The 20,596-nt window shown below is 44.1% G+C and overlaps 2 protein-coding genes across 8 annotated transcripts in view; one reads left to right on the top strand and one right to left on the bottom strand.

The window, feature by feature from the left end:
• Positions 1-807: 807 nt before the first annotated feature.
• Epm2aip1 (EPM2A interacting protein 1) lies at positions 808-17,688 on the bottom strand. 4 transcript variants are annotated; one of them, XM_052722322.1, is made up of 5 exons: positions 15,005-17,688; positions 9,865-10,265; positions 3,875-3,994; positions 2,330-2,419; positions 808-1,060 (listed from the first exon to the last, which is right to left on the bottom strand). In XM_052722322.1, exon 1 carries the CDS (start codon positions 17,567-17,569, stop codon positions 15,749-15,751), a length of 1,821 nt encoding a protein of 606 aa, XP_052578282.1. In that variant the 5' UTR covers positions 17,570-17,688; the 3' UTR covers positions 808-1,060; positions 2,330-2,419; positions 3,875-3,994; positions 9,865-10,265; positions 15,005-15,748. The 4 variants fall into 4 exon arrangements, with proteins under 4 accessions (XP_052578282.1, XP_052578303.1, XP_052578293.1 ...); XM_052722343.1 differs by lacking the exon at positions 9,865-10,265; XM_052722333.1 differs by lacking the exons at positions 3,875-3,994; positions 9,865-10,265.
• A 250-nt stretch (positions 17,689-17,938) lies between these two features.
• The window catches only part of Mlh1 (mutL homolog 1), a 43,811-nt gene continuing 41,153 nt past the window's right edge, over positions 17,939-20,596 (top strand). For 3 of the 4 annotated variants that reach the window (XM_052722273.1, XM_052722299.1, XM_052722293.1), the window contains exons 1-2: positions 17,940-18,120; positions 20,298-20,388. In XM_052722273.1, coding sequence (XP_052578233.1) covers positions 18,005-18,120; positions 20,298-20,388 — 207 coding nt within the window. In that variant the 5' untranslated portion in view covers positions 17,940-18,004. Of the gene's footprint in view, positions 18,121-20,297; positions 20,389-20,596 lie in introns of all 4 variants that reach the window. The other variant, XM_052722283.1, reaches the window with a different exon arrangement.

The raw sequence follows: 20,596 nt of genomic DNA, 5'->3' as shown, positions 1-20,596 counted from the left end.
CTGCCTGCCTCTGCCTTCTGCCTCCCCAGTTCCTGGATTAAAGATACACACCACCACACCCAGCCGTCTCTTTACTGATTTCTTTAGTGTGCTTGTGTGCTGTGTCACACCTGTGGAGGGCAAGGGAGCTCCACCGCGTGGGTTCCAGAGACTGAACTCAGGCCATCAGGCCGGTGGCCAGCCCTTTAATCTACTAAGCCACACCATTGCATTATGGGTAATGTCACGGATTAGAATTTTCAGTTCCATTATAATTTTTTTGGTTTTGGGTTTCTTAGCAACCCTGTGTAATTTTACATGTATTTATGTTGTGCTTGTGGAGGTGCATGGGTGCACATGCACCACAGTTCCTGTGTGGAGGTCAGAGGACAGCTTGTGGGAGGCAGTGCTCTCCTTTCACCATGGAGGTTCCAGGAAGGCAATTCAGGTGGTCAGCCTCGGCAGCAAGCCCCTCTATCCGCTGAGCCGTCTCACCAGCCACTCCATAATCTTCAGGGACCAACATCGTATATGTATGGTCCATTATCAAGTATATTGTTATGCATTTACAATTGTGTTGTTACTACAGAAAAAAAAAATAGGATGAATCCCGCCGTAGGAGTGTAGGGTCCTAATTTAATATGGCCTGTCTGAAGACACAGACATGTGAGGAGAATGCTATGTGAAGACAGAAGCATCAGACTAAGAGCCTTAGCAGGAGCTAGCACCAAGGCTCGGGACAGAGCCCCTGTGAGGCACTAAACTGACCGGCATCTTGTTTTTGACTTCCTAGCCTCTAGAGTCGTGAGGAAATAAGTTTCTGCTCCGTGAAGCCATGGGTTTTTATTCTTTCAGTGCAGCAGACCTAGCAAATTAAGTCCGACACCCTGGATTGCAGTCACTCGCTTGTGTTCCTGTGTCTGCCAACACCTCCTCTCTGGCCCTGGACATGTGCGATTCCAGGACTCTGACTCTCTTCTGACTATGCCTCCTCCTGGAAGGTGAGGCATCCACTGGGCCATGGGGCTATGGCACCCAGAGTCGAAGTCTCCACTCTCCTTCTAGACCAGCGGTTCTTAACCTGCAGATCAGATATTTACATTATGATTCATAACAATAGCAAGATTACGGTTATGAAGTAGCAGCAAAATAATTTTAAGGTTGGGGGTCACCACAGCATGAGGAAACTATATTAAAGGGTCCCAGTGTTAGGAAGGTTGAGAACCACTCTAGACCATTATCTGTGTACTAAGAACCTCATAGTTGTTTTTCGTTTGTTTGTTTGTTTTTGTTTTTTCATGACTCTAAGATTCCTGTAAGAGTTTGCCCACCTTGGGATCTCAAGTCTGTCCTCCTGAAAACAGACAAGGCATCAATGTGATACCATTGGCTCAAAGGGTGTCTAAGGGCCTTGGGAGCTGTGGATAGAACTTGAACTGGAGCTGGAGTGTCAGCACACCCTCATTTTTCAGTCTATGAGGCAGGAGTGGGGACAGGATGACACAGGGTACAGCTATGGTTTCTGAGTCTGGATCACCATTGCATGCTTGCCTTACAGAGGGCCCTGTGTCCACTCTCACGGGCCAGGATTAATGCCCAAGGAGGATGCCCTGGACACGTTTGTGCATCACTCAGCAGCCTTACTTCTCTAGTGTGTCCTCCAGGTGTGTTCTATCTCACTGGCCCTCAGCAGCTGCATCAGCTCCAGATTCCTGACCTTCCTTTCCCATCCACACCATCAGGAAGACCTGTAGGGTGTGTGTGTGTGTGTGTGTGTGTGTGTGTGTGTGTGTGTGTGTGTTGCACATGCACATATAGAAGCCAGATGTTCTATATCAGGTGTCTTCTTTAATCACTTTTCCACCTTATTTGTTGAGACAGAGTCTCTCACCAAACCTTGAGATCACCAATTTGGTAGGCTAGCTGGCCTGTGAGTTTCTGGAATCTGTAATCACTGCATCCTATCCCCATCCTCTGCACTGGGTTATAGACGTGGACCACTCGCCCAGCTTTAATGTGAGTGCTGGGAATCTGGAACTAGGTCCTATGCTAAATAGCTTTCTGTTAACTTGACACAAGCTAAAGTCATCTGAGAGGAGGGAACCTCAGTTAAGAAAACGCCTCCATAAGATTGGGCTGTGGGTGAGCCTGTACAGCAGTTTCTTACTCAGTGAGTAAGCCAAACAGAGCCTTTCTTCCTAAGCTTAGCTGCTTTGGTCAGTGTTTTATCACCGCAGTGGTGACCCTAACAGGCCCTCATCCTCCTGTGGTAGGCACTTTACCAACTGAGCCATGCCCTCAGCCTCTAGTTTCTTACAGATCAGCCAATTCCTGTAACTGGAGTCCTCACCTGTGTCAACACCTAAGTCAGAGATCCAAGTGCCCACAGCAGTCAGGCGAGTTTCCTAAGTGAGTAGAACATCCCAGGGAGGGGTGAAGTCTACAAAAAAAAAAAAAAAATGGAGCAATTGTAGGCTTGATGGAAACAAACAAACAAAGCTTTTGATGTTTTTTGATAGAGTTCTAGAAAACATCGTATTGTCCAGAAATTCCCATTAAACTAATTCAAAATGTTGATGCAGTGTCCACCAAGTGAGAGCTAGCCACAGACCAGTCAGGTAGGTCAACGAGTTGATTACCATTAATAAAACTAAACACCTACACCAGACCTACTGGGTAAGCTGAGACAACGTTGGGGATTCCCTCCATTTAGTCTGTCCTGATCTCACTGTTTCCCCTCTGCAGCTAGAGGAATGGGGGGGGGGGGGTACTGTTATTTATCTTTCAGATGTATTTATTTTTATGTGGCATGAATGCTTTGCCTACATGAATGTATATGTACCACGTGCATGTTCATGGGGTCAGAAGAGGGCCTTAGATCCCCTACTACTGGAGATACAGATGCTGAGTTGCCATGTAGGTTATGGGAATTGAACCCAGGTCCTCTGCAAAAGCAGCCAGTGCTCTTCACCGCTGAGTCATCTCTTCGGCCCCTGTGCTGATGCTTCTGCAAACTTGTAAGGCCTTCCTATCCTCTTCAGCCTTGCAAATTCCCAGTGTCCCTGTCTCCACGGTAAATCTCAATGTCCTGGCCAGCCTCTCCATTTCTGCTACTTCTTGTTCACACTGTTGTACTGGCAACCTTTGGCAGGTTGCTTTAAGACGGTGATGTGCAAGGTAGCTCCCCAAACCCTCAGGTTATTTGTGTTCCCAGATCCCTGGCACTTAGCTGGCACAATGCTCGAAGGATGAATAAAAAATAGTGTGCATTAGTAATGAGATGAATATCACAAAACTGCTAGCTGTAATTTTAAGTTAGTATGCATGACAACAAGCATCATCACCCTGGGAATCAAGAGTGGGGCAAAATAATATTCAGCGGGAATACTACATGAAAGGAACTTACATTAAACTGAGAAACTGATTCTCCTGGGGGAAGTGAGGACTAATGGTGTCAAGTGTCCAAGGACAGAAAGCCTGAGGTAGCTCTGGGAGAGTGGGTGGGCTGAAGGTGGGCTTGCAAGTGAAAGGCAGTGGTGCAAAGAGCAGTGGGGAAGGGGGGTGTGTATGCACGCGTGCCCTGCTGTAGGGGTGACTGGAGCGTGGGGAGATGAGAATAAGAACATGCTGCTGGTGCTTTGCAATATGTTATCCCGGGCTGCCTCGTCTAAGAAAGTTTTGTGTTCACCAGGTGTTTCAGGAGCTCCTGAGGCCCAGAGGGCCGGTGTGTAGTCTGCCGCCCCTGTGCGGCGGGAACGCGTACTGCATGGAACCGGTGGACAGCTTTACCACCAGAGGGCGCAAAAGGCTTAAACTCCCAACAGGCGTAGACCTGTGATGTCATTTAAGTATTATCCAGAGTTCTTTTTACATGAGCCGTGATCAAGCGAAAGACCTCTAGCACTCATTTCAGCCAACCAGGATCCCTCTCTTCTGCTTGTTCGTTGTCTGTTTCTTCCTTACTGTCCAAGTTAGGGTTACTATTGCTGCGCTGAAACACCACGACCAAAGCAGCCTGGGGAGGAAAGGGTTTATTTCAGCTTCCACATCACAGTTCATCACCAAAGAAGTCAGAACAGGAACTTATGCAGAGCAGGAACCTGTGTTCAGCCTGCTTTCTTATAGAACCCAGGACCACCTGCCCAGGGATGGCACCACCCACAGTGGTCTGGGCCCTCCCCTATCCATCACTACTTAAGAAAATGCCCTACAGCAGAGGCATTTTTCTCAATTGAGGTTCTCTCCTTTCAGATAACACAAGCTTGATATAAAGCTAGCCATCACACTTACTACTTTATAAATCGCCATGTCTGGCAAGCCTCATTCAAGAACACACCACACACACACACACACACACACACACACACACACACACACACACACATCCCAGGACCTTGTACATGACAGTTGCTTAACCTAAATGTCTCCACATCTTGGATTTATATGAAAATGACATCTATTAAAAAAAAATCTTAGCCCTCCCAAAACATTGTCTTTTTTCTTTTTTTCGGTTTTTCGAGTCTTTGTGCAGCCTTGGCTGTCCTGAAACTTGCTCTGTAGACCAGGCTGGCCTCAAACTCACAGAGATACTCCTGACCCTGGCCTCCTGATTGCTGGGGTTATCTGCTTCCTGAGTGCTGGGATTAAAGGTGTGCACCACCACCCAGGCATTGTCCCATTAAAAAAAAAAGATGAGAGTGAAAATATGTTACCTGTAATTCTCTCACTCACTCTCAGCCCGTCACTATTGTGAATGAGCAAACAAGTCAAAAGAAGTAGACTCCTTCGTGTTCTCCATGGGCCATTAGCCATGTGGAATTGCTGGCCCTGATAACAATATGGAAAGAAGGGGGGGCAGGGCGGGGCGGGGTTACCTAACCAATTCCATTGAGAGTGCTTTTGGCTTTCTATAACAGAGAAGCCAAATCAAATTAGCTTGAATGGAGACCTGCGGGAAGGTTCGGAGATGGTGCAGGAAGTTGTCCTGTCCTAGGGACAATATACCTGCTAGAAAGATTTCAGGAACCTAGAGCCAAGTTTCTCTTTATGACATTTAGTTCCTTCCCCATCTCTGCCGATTAAGCCCAGTCAATTAGCCTCTCACGTACAGCACCATCTCAGTCAACCTTCCTCACTATCAGACCAATTAAAGAGACCCCAAAATTTGTGAAAAGCATGTATGTGAATGACAAAGGACCATTAACAAAATAACTTCTAAGGAGACAGAGATGGCCAAAGGAAAAAAAATTAAACAAAAAATTAAGGGCTAGCAAGATGACTCTGCAGCTACAGGTGCTTGTTGCCAAAGTTGGAGGACCGCAGCTGGATCCCCAGAAGTCATGTGGTAGAAGGAGAGAACTGACTCCGGGGAGGTTGTTCTCTGACCTCCTGCCATGACATACCACATACCATGACACAAATGTGCCCCCACACACAAACAAATCAATATAACTTTAAAATGTAGGCTGAGTGTGGTGGGGCATGCCTTCAATTCCAGCTCTCAGGAAGCAGTGGCAGGACCATCTCTAGTTTACACAAGAGTGGCCTGCTACCAAGCAAAGGAGATGAAACTTAAGATGCAGAGATAGTGTGCTGACAATAAGTATGGCTTGAAACCAAAATTAGTGAACCCTGAAATGTGATCCTAATTAATCTTATCAATAAAAACCAGGAATCGGATATCGGGGTAAAGCTGAAAGATCAGAGAAGCAAAGAAGTAGCCACAGTCACTTCTTACCTCTCTGTATCCTCAGACCAAAAGCAGGCCGGGATCCTGTCTCCACTCGCCTTATATTTCCGCCTCCACCTCCTGACTGTGCTGGGATTAAAGGTGTGAGCCTCCACCACCCAGCCTCTATGGCTAACTAGTGGCTAGCTCCACCCTCTGCTCTCCAGGCAAGCTTTATTTGTCAGAACACAAACAAAATAGCACACAACAGAATCCATTAACTAAACATCAAAGAGGTAGCAGAACCAGCCCTGTTAATCATGGGAAAGAAACTGGAATGCCAGCGTGCAGTATTTGTGGCTGGATCTGAGCTGTGGTGGTAGCACGGGGAAATAAAAACCATTTTCCAGTAGTTGTGGATTTATTTAGATAACTCTTTGTAGTTCTTTATTTCATGTGTAGGGGCAGGTATGTGACATGTGGAGGTCAGAGAACAATTTGTCAAAGTCCATTCTCTTCTTCCACTGTGTGGGTCCCAGGGATTGAACTCGGGTCTTCAGCCTTTGCAGCAAGCACCCTTACCCACTGACCCACCCCACAAGCCACGCTTTTCAGTTCTCTGCACTGCACCCTGAGCAGTCCAGAGCCAAGGCATTAGGAATACAGGAGAGCCATGTCGGTGTGGTGGTGAATACCTCTACCTACCCCTCAGGAGGTAGAGGCAGGTGGAATGTTGTGAGTTCAAGGCTAGCCTGCTCTACATATCAAGTTTCAGGCCAGTCAAAGTTACATTGTGAGAACTTGTTTCAAAAAATAAAGTTAGAAAACAAAAAGAAAGGGCTGAAGAGATGGCTCAGCAGTTAAAAAACACTGGCTGCTCTTCCAAAGGACCCAGATTTTATTCCCAGCACCAACATGGTGGCTCGTAACTATCTGTAACCACAGTTCCAGGGGATCTGATGCCCTCTCTTGGCCTCTGTGAGCACCAGACACACAGGGTGCCCAGACTTATCTGTAGGCAAAATACCCATATCCACAAGAATAAATAAATAATTTAAATCAGAGTTCACAGAAACTAAAAAGCAGATGTGGAAGGAGAGATGGAGGAGGCAAGGATATGAGGAAACCCAAGACACACTGATGAAAATTGATAGAATAAAAAATTAAGTCATTTCAGAATAAAATCTAAATCTGTAAAGTGACTAATAGGAAGAAAACTCAATGACATGACTACGAAAACGAGTCTGTAAGAAGAAGGAAGAGATGGATACTGAATGATCAGAACAGGCAACTGGGCATAGGACTGATAAACTAAGACTCGGCAGGCTGGCCAGATGGCTTAGGGGCTAAAGGCGCTTGCTGCTGAGCCTAACAAACTGAGTTTGATCGCTGGCACCCACATGATGGAAGAAGAGAAACGACTTCCACAAGTTGTCCTCTGACCCTCCCTACATGTGCATCCACACACAGTAAATAACCCTAGTAAATGTTAAAAAACACAACCAAACCTATTTTTTTAATTTAAAACATAATTCACAATATACAGATATACATGTGAAGCCAAAAAAATGTTAATGTAAGAAAATACTGAGTGGTTTTTATTAGGGCACATTGAAGCAGGCATAAGGACACCCAGGCCTTTTATTATCTCTTTCAGCACTCTGATATTTTCTAAAAAAAAATTCACCCAGAGACTTGTTTACACAGACCAAAATGAAATACTATTTGCTAAGGACTTCCTTATGTGCTGTTGCTATGGATAAGTTCGTGTCTGCTGCCTGGAGCTACTCATTAAGTGGACCTCAGTTGCCAGGGAAACCAGATCTGATACCAAAGGTAACACTAAGACCTGCTGTTCACCAGGCAACCTTTCCAATCTCGCTCTCCCTCCTGTGTGATGCTGTCAAGCCGTAGGAAGCGTAAGGCGTTTCCCGTGACACTGGCTGAAGGTCGCACTGGTCAGCAGTGATCTGCTCGTTCCCGTTTGTGACAAACATGCTCATGAGACATGAACAGCAGCCAGTTAATAAATCTTATACCTCAGCGTTCGTGAACAGCTTTACACGTACACTGGGGATCCAAACTCAATCGTACCCATCTAGGCTTTTACTCACTGAGCCATCTCCCCAGCCCTCATTTTTAAAAACAGCATCTATCCTACTTGGTATAATCTTGATTCATTTTTAAAAAGATTTTGATTCTCTCTCTTTGGTGTCTGCCACATGTGTATTTGTGTGTGGGGAAGTTGTCTGCCACGTGTGTTTGTGTGTGTGTGTGTGTGTATGTGTGTGTGTGCAGTGTCTGCCACATGTGTATTTGTGTGTGGGGGGGTGTCTGCCACATGTGTATTTGTGTGTGGGGGGGGTGTCTGCCACATGTGTATTTGTGTACCCTCAGAGGCCAGATGACGACACTGGATCCCCAGGAGCTATAGTTACAGAAGGTTGTGAGCTGCCCAATATGGGGGTGGGGAAGCAAATCCAGTCCTCTTAATCCCTAAATCATCCCTCCAGTCCCTTAATTCATTTTAAAAAAGAAAAATCTCTTTCCAAAGGTGCCCAAGAGATGACTCTCAGGTGCTCACCCTCAAACTGTAACAATTAATACTCTGGGTAGCAGGCAGAGAAGGGTGTGCCTCCTCTGTAGTAACTAAGAGCAGGGATGAAGAGCTAGCTATTCAAACTGCCACTAAGAACGGTGTTTTGGAAGTATTCTATGGGCTGTCTAGGCTGGATGAAAGATGGCCAGTCCTCCTGCTCATGTTCAGGGGAGGGGACAAGAGTTACACACTCACCTTAAAGGAGCAGCAGAGAAAGGCCACAGTGTTTGGGCCAGAAAATAACCCTCACCATAGTTTATCACACAAAGGGTAGTTTTTATATTTATTATTTATTATATTATTTTGGTTTTTCGAGACAGAGTTTCTGCATGGCCTTGGCTGTCCTGGAACTCATTCTGTAGACCAGGCTGATTTCAAACTTAGAGGTCTACCTGCCTCTGGTTCCCAAGTGCTGGTATTAAAAGTGTGTGCCGCCAGGCGGTGGTGGCGCACGCCTTTAATTCCAGCACTCGGGAGGCAGAGCCAGGCGGATCTCTGTGAGTTCGAGGCCAGCCTGGGCTACCAAGTGAGTCCCAGGAAAGGCGCAAAGCTACACAGAGAAACCCTGTCTCGAAAAACCAAAAATAAATAAATAAATAAATAAAAGTGTGTGCCACCACCACCTGCCTTTTTTTCTTTTTAATGTGTAAGCATCTACACACTTTACCAGCCCCCAACCCACTAAACTCTTATGCTGAAATGTGACAGTACTGCAAGAGTTGGAGGTATGTTGTGAGAACGTGGTTGGTACAGACAAGGAAAGGCTCTCCACTCTATGAGGACACAAGATAGCTCATAACTCAGCAGAAGCTTGTCACCAGAGTGGATCTGAAGACCTTCTTGAACTTTTGAGTTTTCAGAGCTACAACAAACGTTACTTAAGACCCCAGTCAATGGTAATTAGTTGTAAGTCTGAACTGTGACGTTGCCTTTCAACACGTCCTTATTTTCCCCTTATTAGCTGACACTAAGTAAACTTTTAAGAATGTTTCTTACTTTTTCATGGTCTCATGGCCTGATGTTGGTCAAATCTAAATTTAATTCTTTAAATATGTCAAGTTTCTAACACTTCAATTGTACAATAGTTATAAAAAGATGTGTAGCTTAAAAATCCTTTTTTAAAATGTACATGTTACGTGTATGATGACCATGGAGGACAGAAGAGAACATCAGATCTCTTGGAGCTGAGTTCCAGGTACATGTGAAACACCTGACGTGTTTGCTGGGACCCAGGAACCAAACTATGGTCCTCTGAAGGAGCAGTAGGAGCTCTTTCCTGCTGGGCCTTGTCCAGCCCCAGGATCTAAACTCTTATTTTATAACCACTAAGAACGTACCATCAATGGCACACCTAAAGAAGTCCCTTACAGCTGTGCTATTTTAGACTTAATACAAATACTTCTTTATCCCACTGCCTTCCTAACTCCTCGACCCTAGCTCCGAGGACCCACTTAGCCCCCAGGGACATGAACTATTAACAGTAACATCATTACATTGACAAACTCTAATCATAACACATTTCTGAAATCTGGTTTTGTGTTTTAGTATCTAAATACCTTTTAAGAGTTAGGCACAGTGCTCAGTGGAATACTTAACACATCATAAGGCAGTGTTATACCTTCTGTCAAAGCCAGTGGAATTCGTGTCCTGGAAGAGCATATGCTTCACATGCTTAAGGCCCTGGATTCCATCCTCAGCCTAAAAACAAAACCAACGGCAAGCTCAAACCCGCAAAACAACAAACAGCTACTCAGACTACAAAACACTGACCTCCCTCTCCAATTCATAAGCACAGCCTTCAGTCCAGAGTAGAGTAAGGAGGGGGAGAGGGGAGTAAAGACAAAATGTTAGAAGAGAAGAGACAGCAAGGAGAAGGTACGTGTGGCTACAGATCATGTAGGAACTGTCTGACTTCAGCTTCCATTCTGTGATACCAAGCCATTAGAGGTTTCTGAGTAGAAAAGTGGCGTTATCTGATAGATTTGAAAGTAAGGATCACTCTGCTTTGTAGAAAATAACCTGTAAAAAGTAACAGAAGCAAGGTTATCTGCCAAGGAATACACCCACAGTAGAAGTAACACACGTTCACTAAAAGATAGACACAAGGCTTTAATAGCAATTTTATTTATACTGACCACAAACTGGAAACAATCCAAATATTCAACACTGAATGGATAAACTGGTACAATGAACCGACTATGACACAGAGGTGAAAAATGAACTGTTACAATCCACAACATGGATTACTAGAGCAGACACAGAAAGAACAGAAGATACAAAACAGTGTATATAATTACACTTGGTATAGTTTTCAAACAGGCAAAACTGACAGGCAAGGAAGGTCAGACCAGCAACTATCTGTCTGTGCAAAAGGCAAAGGGCACCTACTGGAATAACAGAACTATTTTCTACCTTGATCTGGTGGTGCATTTACAGGTGAATATAAAAATCCACTGAGGTGGACACTTAATATTTGTAAACTTTTATCTCAATGAAAACAGACATACTTAAAATGATGTTAACTAGGGGAACAGAACCACAATAATCAGTAGTGTTATCTTCCAGATAGTTCGTTTTCCTCCAGCTGTATGGAGGGATTACACTTCTTGAACTCTGGTGTGGCTGTGGCTTTGGAGCCTCTGTTATCTGCCACACTTTCTCTTCTCATTCTCCAAAGTGAGCAGCCAACTCCTAGTGAGTAGCTACTGAGCCCCAAGCTAGGGGCATTTTAAGCAGGAATTAGTCAACTTTTCCATAACGTATTTTAGCTTGTGTTGCACACACACTGTGTCAGAACTACTCAATTCTGCAACTGCAGAGGGAGGCAGCCATGACAGTTCCTAGACAGACATGGCTATACCCCCACACTTCCTTCAGAGGATGAACCAGGACAGCCTTGGCCTGCAGGCTGTAGTCTGCAAGCCCCTCACCTACACGAAGTCCTAGACAGCTTGCTACAGAAACTTGTGGAGATATTAAACTGCAGTTATTCACCTCATAACAACCTTACCAATCCTGATGCAGAACTAAAATACTAAACATGTTGCTTAGTGATTAGTTGGGAGGCATTCAGGAAGATTGCAACTGGAAGATAGAAAAAGAAGAATTACAAAGGGGCAGTTTATATTATGGAGAGGCAAAAGTGCCCCTTGAGATGCACTGGGAGACAGAACATCTACCCTGTATTAAAGAAGAAAAAATTATCTTGTGGTGGCTGTTGGCTGCATTTGACAAAATGTATAGGACATGAACTCAGTACTTGGTCAGTTTCAAGCATAAATTAAAGATTATAAAGTACTTACAGAGTAGGATGAGGCAATTATTCAAATATGAGATAAAAATGAGAAAATCTAACCCTAAGATTGATGAAAACCTAGTTTTACAACAAGGATCAAATCTCTGGATAACTGTCATTCCTACTACCAAGACCTCAGAGTGAATTAATTTATGTGACTTCCTAAAACTGTAAGTTCAATTAAGAGAATGACGCTAGTTCATCTTTTAAATTGGGCAAAATGGCTTCATGAAAGAGACTCGGGGTCTGGTTTTCTGACTTAAGACTGAAAAGTCCCAGTTACTTAGAAATGAAGTTCACAGAGGCATGAAACAAGAGAGCAAAGAAATACAGCAAATCGAAAAGCATGTTAACTGGACCTCATCTGGGGCTTTTCCCCTTGGGAAGATGGTGTGGGCATTCCACATGTAAGAAAATTAATGAGCTGAGGATCTAGTAGCCAGAAGGGCTAAGACAACCTTCTCATAAACAAGTTTACTTACTTTGAAATTCCAGAAGAGCCAGAAATCATTTGTAAAGGAAAGTAACTACTAAATAGCATGACATTTTCTCCTAGGGTTGATGCCTACAAAAAGAAAAATGGATGTTAACTCTTATGTGGCATTTTCTTTCTCCAATACTGAAGGTAATTTTTAGATTACTGAACTCAGTTCAATCTAAGCAATTACCCATATTTTCCTTCTGTATATAGGTTCCTTTGGAAATCAAAAAAAAAAAAAAAAAGACTATATTATGGATGTATTTAACACTACAGAGTAGATCTGTGAGTACACCGAGGTTTGACTCTTGACGTTACTACTAATTTACTAGGGTAAATTACAATCTGTTTTCTTAACAACATTCACATAATATTTGAACCACATGCTAAGCACTGCACTAAATTCAAGAAACACAACAATGAGGTCCCTAGTCACAAATAAGGTGAGTTTCATTTCTTAATTTGCAATACATGGCTAAGAGCTATTCAATGAACAAGCAGGATGTCTATGAAGCTCAAATGAAGATTTTGAAGGTTTCAAAGGTCATAAAAAACCATACAAGTATTTATTTGCCCCAACATTTCTTCAAATGCCAGGCTTTGAACTATTCATTAGAGATGAAACAATGGGTTAGACTTCTGTTGCAGTCTAGCAACGACCAATCTGCAGTAAGAAATGCTAAGGAGGAAGGACAAGGGTACTTAGCAAGCGTAGATGGGTACCTGGCCTGGAGGGCACCACTGAAGCTCCTTAGATATATAAACCAAAATCTGCAAGATGAACAAGTTTATAACCTGTCTATTCTGACAGCAACGGTGAAAGCCATTGAGCAATATGAGTAGGTTGATTGAGTTTGGGGCTTGGGTGAGGGCAACTGACTGACAACTAACTGCAAGGCCATCTGCTGACAGGAAAATGAGAGAGAGCAGGTTTGGGAGAAAGAGCTAAGATGTGGTGGGAGGCCTGTGAGAGAGCAGTGTGTCAGTGATACTAGCAACTAGGATTTAGGGGGAAATCTTCAGGAGATAAGAATTTGGAAATATCTGCAATACAGGTGGTAACTGAAGCCACAGAAAGAGATGAGATCAACTACGGAGTTAATGTAGGGAAATGAGGCAAGGCAGATTAGGCAGCCTAAAAAAAAAAGCAAAGAAAGCAACCGACAGACATACTCATTCAGACTTAAAGAGGTGCCTGTAATGATTGAATACACCAGGAGCTGGTGTCTCTGCAATGCTAGGATGATTTCAAGGAGGAAAAACACTGACAAAGATACTGAAGTTGAGTGATTTGACTGGCAATATGGGAGACTGGGCAAGCAAATGGGGAAGGAACAGTTAAGGACACAGAGGAGTTGTTTTTTAAATGGCACTTATTTTAACTATATTCACTGATACCACAGGACCAGTAACAACTATATATCTAAAAAGGAAAAAGGAAAGAAAAAAGACTGCCATGCAGCTAGTTATTTAATACAGAAAACAGCAAAACACCTTAACAAGCGGTTCTCAACCTGTGGGTCATGATTCCTTTGGGTCACATATCAGATATTTACATTATGACTCATAACAGTAGCAAAATTACATTTAAGAAGTAGCAACGAAATAATCTTATGGTCGGGGGGTCAGCACAACATGAACTGTATTAAAGGGCCACATTATTAGGAAGGTTGAGAACCACTGCCTTAAACAAACAAACAGAAAAACCGAAGACTAGTTACAGCAAATTCTCTATTGCTGAGGGTCAATTAAAAAAAAATTCCTTAGCTTATTACTATCTTCCCCATACTCACACAGTGGCTACATGATGCAAACTAATTTTATTATCACCTTAAGCAAAGCACGACAACTTGATAGAATACACAAGATATTAATATTTAGAGGACTAGGAACAGAAAGTAGAAGCAGCTTTCAGGATTTCCGATCATTCTCTCAAATAATAAAAGTATTTGAAGTATTTGCTGTAAAAGGTAATACACAAAGCTACTGGGAAATTACCAGTAGAGTCCTTCTGTTTTTCAGGCATTTAAGCTTATTCTTGGATAAGCAAAATGTCAATCTGATACTTGGTTTCCTCTCTGAACCGCTGGAATTAGGCTTCCCTATCAAGTATGCCATCAGCTTCTACTGGAGATTCTCCCTGTCCCTTGACATAAGATAATGTATACTTGGTGGGAGAGCATGCTGGCACTTCGGGAGGGATGACTCTTCATGGTATCAGGCTGTACTGAACACCACAGGAGAGAGAAATCTTTAAGCTTACATGCCAGCAGAACCCTCCAGTAAGTAAGATAATCACAAAGGTGCCCTAGGCGCTTACCAGCAGCACACTCTGGAAGGAAGGGCTTTGGTTGAGAACCAATGATCTGACTTGGGTTCTTAGGCTCGGGTGGCTTAGGCATCCGTTCCTTCTAAATTCTTGGTTGTAATCGGGTTCCTTGAATGTAGCAGGAGATAATGTGCTCCAGTCTTTAAGACAGAAAGGAGCACGATAGCTTTTCAACTGTACTTGAGGATGGGTTACAAATCGGGTGCTGCTTTTCCACCAGGCTTACAGTGCTGAGCTTTACCGTTAAGGTTGACGTTTTCACAGTTAACATGTCTGATAACGTGATAGCACAAAATCAACGTCTCTAGGAATAGGAAGTGTTACAGTCTGTGGATAAGGCTGCTTCTTCAGATTTAAATATTACTGTATACTGTCTTAACTATTCAATGTGGAAAACAGTTCTAGAGTAAATCCATTTTCAGCAGCTAACAAAATCTGACACTTGTCATTTCAAAATAAAGTGTCTCCCTTAAGCACAGTTTCTTTATAAAACATTAATAGCCATGCAGAAAAGACAAATAAGCTAAAACCTCTCATAACTCCTGATCCTGAAGTGTAAAAGCCCCCTAACCCCCCACTGTTTTGATAGGACCACAGTTCTGTCAAGAGTAGAAAAAAGAATTACTGACTGGCAATGGTTAAGATTCCATACTTACCATGGTCCTTTGATAGACGAGCTGAAAAAACTGCCCCTAGTTGTGAAAAAAATAAGGAGCAAACCTCCAAAAAGCATTTATTCTTAATTCCTGATAGTAAGAGGCCTCCCCAATCAAAACCTTAAAGTAATTCTTGCTGCTCCATCTGTAACATCACCATCAACTGGGTAGGTGGGGCTGGGGGATGAAACTCTGCCAGGATTTACTTCAGGCTCAGAAATATGCTTTCAAAAATAATCCTAAATTCTGTTAGCTTGACAAAATACCTCCACTGTGTATATGTTTCTTTTCAGAAACTTAATTTGCTGTGTGAGTTTCTGTAAACTGACTCAAATACACTTTTAAGGAGTTGGTCATTTCAAACCATGTATCACACTTTTTACACTGTGTCAAAATAAGAGCTGAAACTTTTGGCATGTATCTCCAGAACATCTTAAAACCAGACTTCTAGTTCAACTTACAATATCAATACTAAACTTGTTGAAAATCAGTTATAACATAAAAGTAAAAGGCAATGACATTTCTATTAAACTAAGTTTTTTAAAGGTGGTATTCTTATGTTTCAGTTCCATGTTGCCAAATGAGATGGGGAAAAGGCAACCTGTCAGAAAAGATTTCAGTGTTTATCAATTTCGACATCTTGTAAGAAGCTCAATGCTTCCCAACAATCCAAATTAGTAAATGTGAAAAGAAAATCAAACTCATTTTTCCTTCTCGAACTGAATCTTGTTGTACTACAAAGGCTTATGAGTCATTTCTTTCTCTCACAAGATCATCCCAACGAGGATCCATTTCAGTTGTGGCAACTCGAAATAGGGCTTGGAGATGCTCATCGGTCAGTGGCTGGCTCAGTGTGTGTTGGTTTCGAGTTAAATATGAAAAAGCCTTATCACAGATTTGGTTACTGTCAAACAAGGATGCCACCTTATAGGCAACCCCTTTGATAATTGGGTAAGCTTCAGCAGACAATCCAGCATAAAACTGTCCCAAGTCTTTGACTCTGTATTCATTCCACAGGTCAGTGTTGGACTGAAGTTTTGTCAGCTCCACTCTCACGGAAATAGGCGCATATTCGGGCTTAAAGCTAAATGGATTTGCAAAAAGTTCTAAGTCCTTCTTAATGAACCTGAGGTCCTTAAAATGTCTCTCGAAATCTTTCTGTAGGCGGGAGATCACCATCTGATACCTGTCAGGATCAAATATTTTTTGATCTTCCTTAAACTGCTGTCTAAGCTCATCAACGATGATGCTGAAGGCAGGAAAGTCTTCTAGATCCACTTCCTCCATATGTCTCTGAAGTGAACTCAGCTTACCCTCAAAGACGCAGATTCGTTCAAAGGCGGCGGCAGCAAAGACCTTACTGATCTGCAGTTCTTCACTGATCTCTCGAAGATAATCCATCATATCTACCAGGAAGCCAAAGTCACAAAGCCACTGCTTGTCTGAGAAGTGGACTGTTGTCGCCCCCACTGAAACCAAGAAGGCCTCTATTTCTTTTCTTAGTGAAAATATCAGTTTTAACGTCTTGCCTCTTCGCAGCCAGTTGTTCAAACACCGTCCGTTAACCCTTTCACCGTGTTCTGCTTCAGACTCAGTCAGTAAAGGCTGGAACTCCGGTCGTCTAACACCTCGGGTCTTAATCATAACTACCCACTCAGATATGGTATTTATGATCTGATTAATATCAACATCGTAAGAACTCAACAGTTCCAAGTGCAGAAATCCCGAATAGTGGATAACGTTCCAACAGTTGGGGCTCACGGCCTTTTCTCTCATGTAAGAGACCAGTCCCGAGTTCTCACCAATCATCCTTAAGGTGTGGGTCGTGGTCAGTCCAACCATTCGCTGTAAGCTGAGTCCTGCTGTCTGCAGGGCCTCCAGAATCGCCGACATGAGGGCCCCAACACTGAAGTGATGAGTCAGGTTGATAATTGTCAAAAGATCTTCCTGCACCTCCAGGTCGCGGCCGACGCCACGGATGAAGACCAGGAGGTAGTTCTCATAGGCCACAAAAGCCTGGTCATCCAAAGCAAGAGAATAGGCCTTAAAGTCCCTGGCCCGGTTAAACAGCTGGCTACGGAGATTGCTGTCAATGCTCAGAATCCTCTGCCGCGTGATCTCTGGCGATAAATCAATGCCTTCCAGGACGCCGACGTGATCCGGCAGCACCTCTCTCAGCAACACCTCCATGCACTGGTGCACGAAGTCTCCCTCACCCCAGCCGCGACCCTTCAAGGCCAAGAAGCGACAGAGGCCGAGGCCTGCCCGTGTCGCTCTCTCCTCCGGAGTGAGCACGGAGGCTAAGGACATGTCGCCCTGACGCAGACGCTCCACCAGGGCCGCGCGCTCCGCGTCCCCTACAAACCGTTCGTAGAATTCGTGTTCGGCCTCGTAGTGGCGTCTCACGTCGCGTTCGCGGGTAGAGGCGACCAGGCGGCGACACACCAGGCACAGGGCCCCGTCGCCCTCCGCAGGCTCCACCACCAAGTAACGCTGGGTCCACTCGGGTCGGAACACAAGGGCCTCGTCGACTTCCATCCTAATCCTCTTGGGCGTCATCCACATACTGCGGGAGGCCACAAGATAACGGCGAGCTCCGAGGCCGCAGCAAACGGGGAGGAGCCCGACGAGCGCCAAGCACCCCCTGGGTTCTGCGCCAGATCACCCGAGCAGCGGCCAACCAGCCTCCGCCAAGGCACCTCCGTTCCTATTGGCTGGAGATTTCGTATTCCCTTAGCTCTCGGGAATGAACCAATAGGAAGAGCGGACCGTGAACTTTGACGCGCAAGCGCGCTGCCATCTCGCCTAGTGGGCGGCCGCTGTTTAGGGCGGGACAGAGACCTAGGAACTGACGTGTGCACGCATTTGACTGGCATTCAGGCGGCCCAATCAGCACTTGTCGCTGGGAAGGCCGTGCAGGTCGGCGTCGGCCGAAGCGGGAGGAAGGACGTGAGCGTGAGGAGCCGAAGTGATTGGCCGACGGCGAGCTCTGGCGCCAATATGGCGTTCGTAGCGGGAGTTATTCGGCGTCTGGACGAGACGGTAGTGAACCGCATAGCGGCGGGGGAAGTTATCCAGCGGCCGGCCAATGCTATCAAAGAGATGATTGAAAACTGGTACGGAGGGAGCGGAACCGAGTTCCCTGAAGGCGGCACGGGCCGGGCCGGGCCGACCCACCTGCTGCGGTCGGCCACCGCTGGCACAGGGACCCTGAGCGTGCCTGGCCGGCCGCCCGCTGGCAGGGGGTCCTCCCGGCTTCCGCGAGACCCGTTTGGGTCGCAAGTAGAGGAAGCAGGCGTAATATTGATTTAATGGTACCTTCCCGAAGGAAGCTGCTTAACTTCACATCGCATACGCAGAAGATGCGCAGCTGAAGATGTGTATTCGAATGTTTAGGGTGGAAAGATAAACAATCTTCAGAGTATGCCGAAACAGTCGTTCATTCTCGGAACAATCCGTACACATCCAAGGCATAGTTCCTTTGAGTTTTATTCAAAATTATTGGCGTTTTAGATCAGGCCAGTGAACATGGGGCTTTTTTCTGACTCCTAATTGTCAAATTAGTGACCCCAGTTAGTGTTCTAGGGGGTGGCATTTGTTGCTTCTGGGACTTAAACCCGTCACGTTGTGGAGGGGAGAGGTTAAAAATGTGGACAGAAAAGGGAATGTGAAGAGTATACCTCAAAATAGACATACCACCAAATATGTTCAAAAAGGACATCCATAGAGTATACATAAACACTGTCAGATCCTTGTGTTCGTTTCAAGTGATGTTAGCGAAGCCCATACTTCAGTTACAAAAAAAGAGAAAAGATTTCTCCAGTGAGGAATAGCAGTCTTGTAGAAGTTCACTGAAAACACAACCCATTCAGAGCAATGGTACTGTGACAGGGAGAAAGGAAAGGAGTTAAGAGGTAACCAAAAGAAGTAGCAGGGAGCTTGGGGACGTTTGATTGGGTGTAGCACCTAGGCTGCCATAGTACAGCTTTTGTTTCTACAATGTTAGATAAACTATAAGGATAAGTTGGGTCAGTTATTGTATTATAAAACTAAGCTTAAAAATAGCATAGTTTATATTTGAGCAGAGATTTTTGCATGGATTCTAGTTAAGTGCTTTTTAAATAGTTAAGGTTTTTGATACAGAGGTGCCAAGAAAAGTTTATTATTTAAGTAACTTACTGTCTTTTTTCAATAAAGAATTTTTCATGAGAGGAATTGATAACTTCCCTTTTTCATACAGCCCCAGGCCAAATTTATTTTCTGTGGTAGATAACTTCTTCCTTTTTAAGATTATTTCCCCTGTTTAGCTTAATTAATTTGTTTACTGATTTGTCTGTATGATGGAGGTTGTGTGTACAGCACACTTGTGGAGGTCAGAAGAGAAATTTGAGGAGTTGGTTCTCTCCTTCCATCTTGTGGGTCCCAGGGATTAAACCTAAGTACTCTGGTTAGTGGCAGGTGCCTTTACCCCCTCAGACATTTTATGAACCCTATTAGTATATTTTTTACATTTAGATTTTTATTTTATGTGTATGGGTGTTTTGCCAACATATGTCTATGCACTGTGTGCATGGATTGCCCTCATAGGCCTAAAGAGAGCATCAAGTCCTCTGCAACTGGAGTTACAGATGGTTGTGAGCCACCCTGTGGGTACTGGGAATTAAACCCTGCTCCTCTGAAGGAGCAGCCAGTGCTCCTTACTGCAGAACTGTCTCTTCAGGCCCCTACCCCTTAACCCTCCATTTTTTGTTTATTTGATTTTAAGACAGGGTTTCTCTGTGTAGCAGCCCTGGCTGTCCTGGAACTCCCTTTGTAGACCAGGCTTGCCCTGAACTCACAGAGATCTGCCTGCCTCTGTCTCTCGAATGCCAGGATTAAAGGTATGTGCCACCATGCCTGGCTCCCCTTAAGCCTCTTAAAGAAATTTCTGCATGGCAGTTTTTCTTTGCTTCATCATCAGTTTTCTTGAAAATATAAGAGTAGAGGAAAACTTTATTTTTAAATGATATTTTATTAGAGTCACTTAGAAACCAGAGACTGATTAAAGTTGTTTTAACAGTAAAATTAGTTGAAAAGAGAGTAAGAAACGAATGTGCTAAAAGGACTGTCCTTCAGGAAGAGACTGTTAGCTCCGCACTTACCACTTATGTAATGTATACAGTCATGCAGTACCAACATTGAGTTTGTAAGACAAAGAGAAGACATGTTAATCAGGCACTCTGTTTGGAATTCGTTATTATAATACATGTGTCAAGGTAGTTGCAACTGACAAAATATTTTCTCTGATTGCCAGTTTAGATGCAAAATCTACAAATATTCAAGTGATTGTTAAAGAAGGAGGCCTGAAGCTAATTCAGATCCAGGACAATGGCACTGGAATCAGGGTAAGTAAAACCTGGGGGAACTGGGTTTGTGTGTTTCATACCTCTAGGAAAATGTAAGACCTCACCCTAGCCTAGTGACTTTAGTCTTTTGCAGAAGGTGTTTTTGATTGAAAGCGTGAACACTAACAATAATTATGTATTGTTTCTATTGTGTATTGGACATTGTTGAGGGGATATATCAGTAAATAAAATGGACAAAAATGCTTTG

Source organism: Peromyscus californicus, unplaced genomic scaffold, assembly GCF_007827085.1.
Source record: "Peromyscus californicus insignis strain IS unplaced genomic scaffold, ASM782708v3 Scaffold_11__1_contigs__length_118956290, whole genome shotgun sequence".
NCBI classification, from domain to species: Eukaryota; Metazoa; Chordata; class Mammalia; order Rodentia; family Cricetidae; genus Peromyscus; species Peromyscus californicus.
The sequence above is the reverse complement of the archived record's forward strand: the minus strand, read 5'-3'. Positions and strand labels throughout refer to the sequence as shown.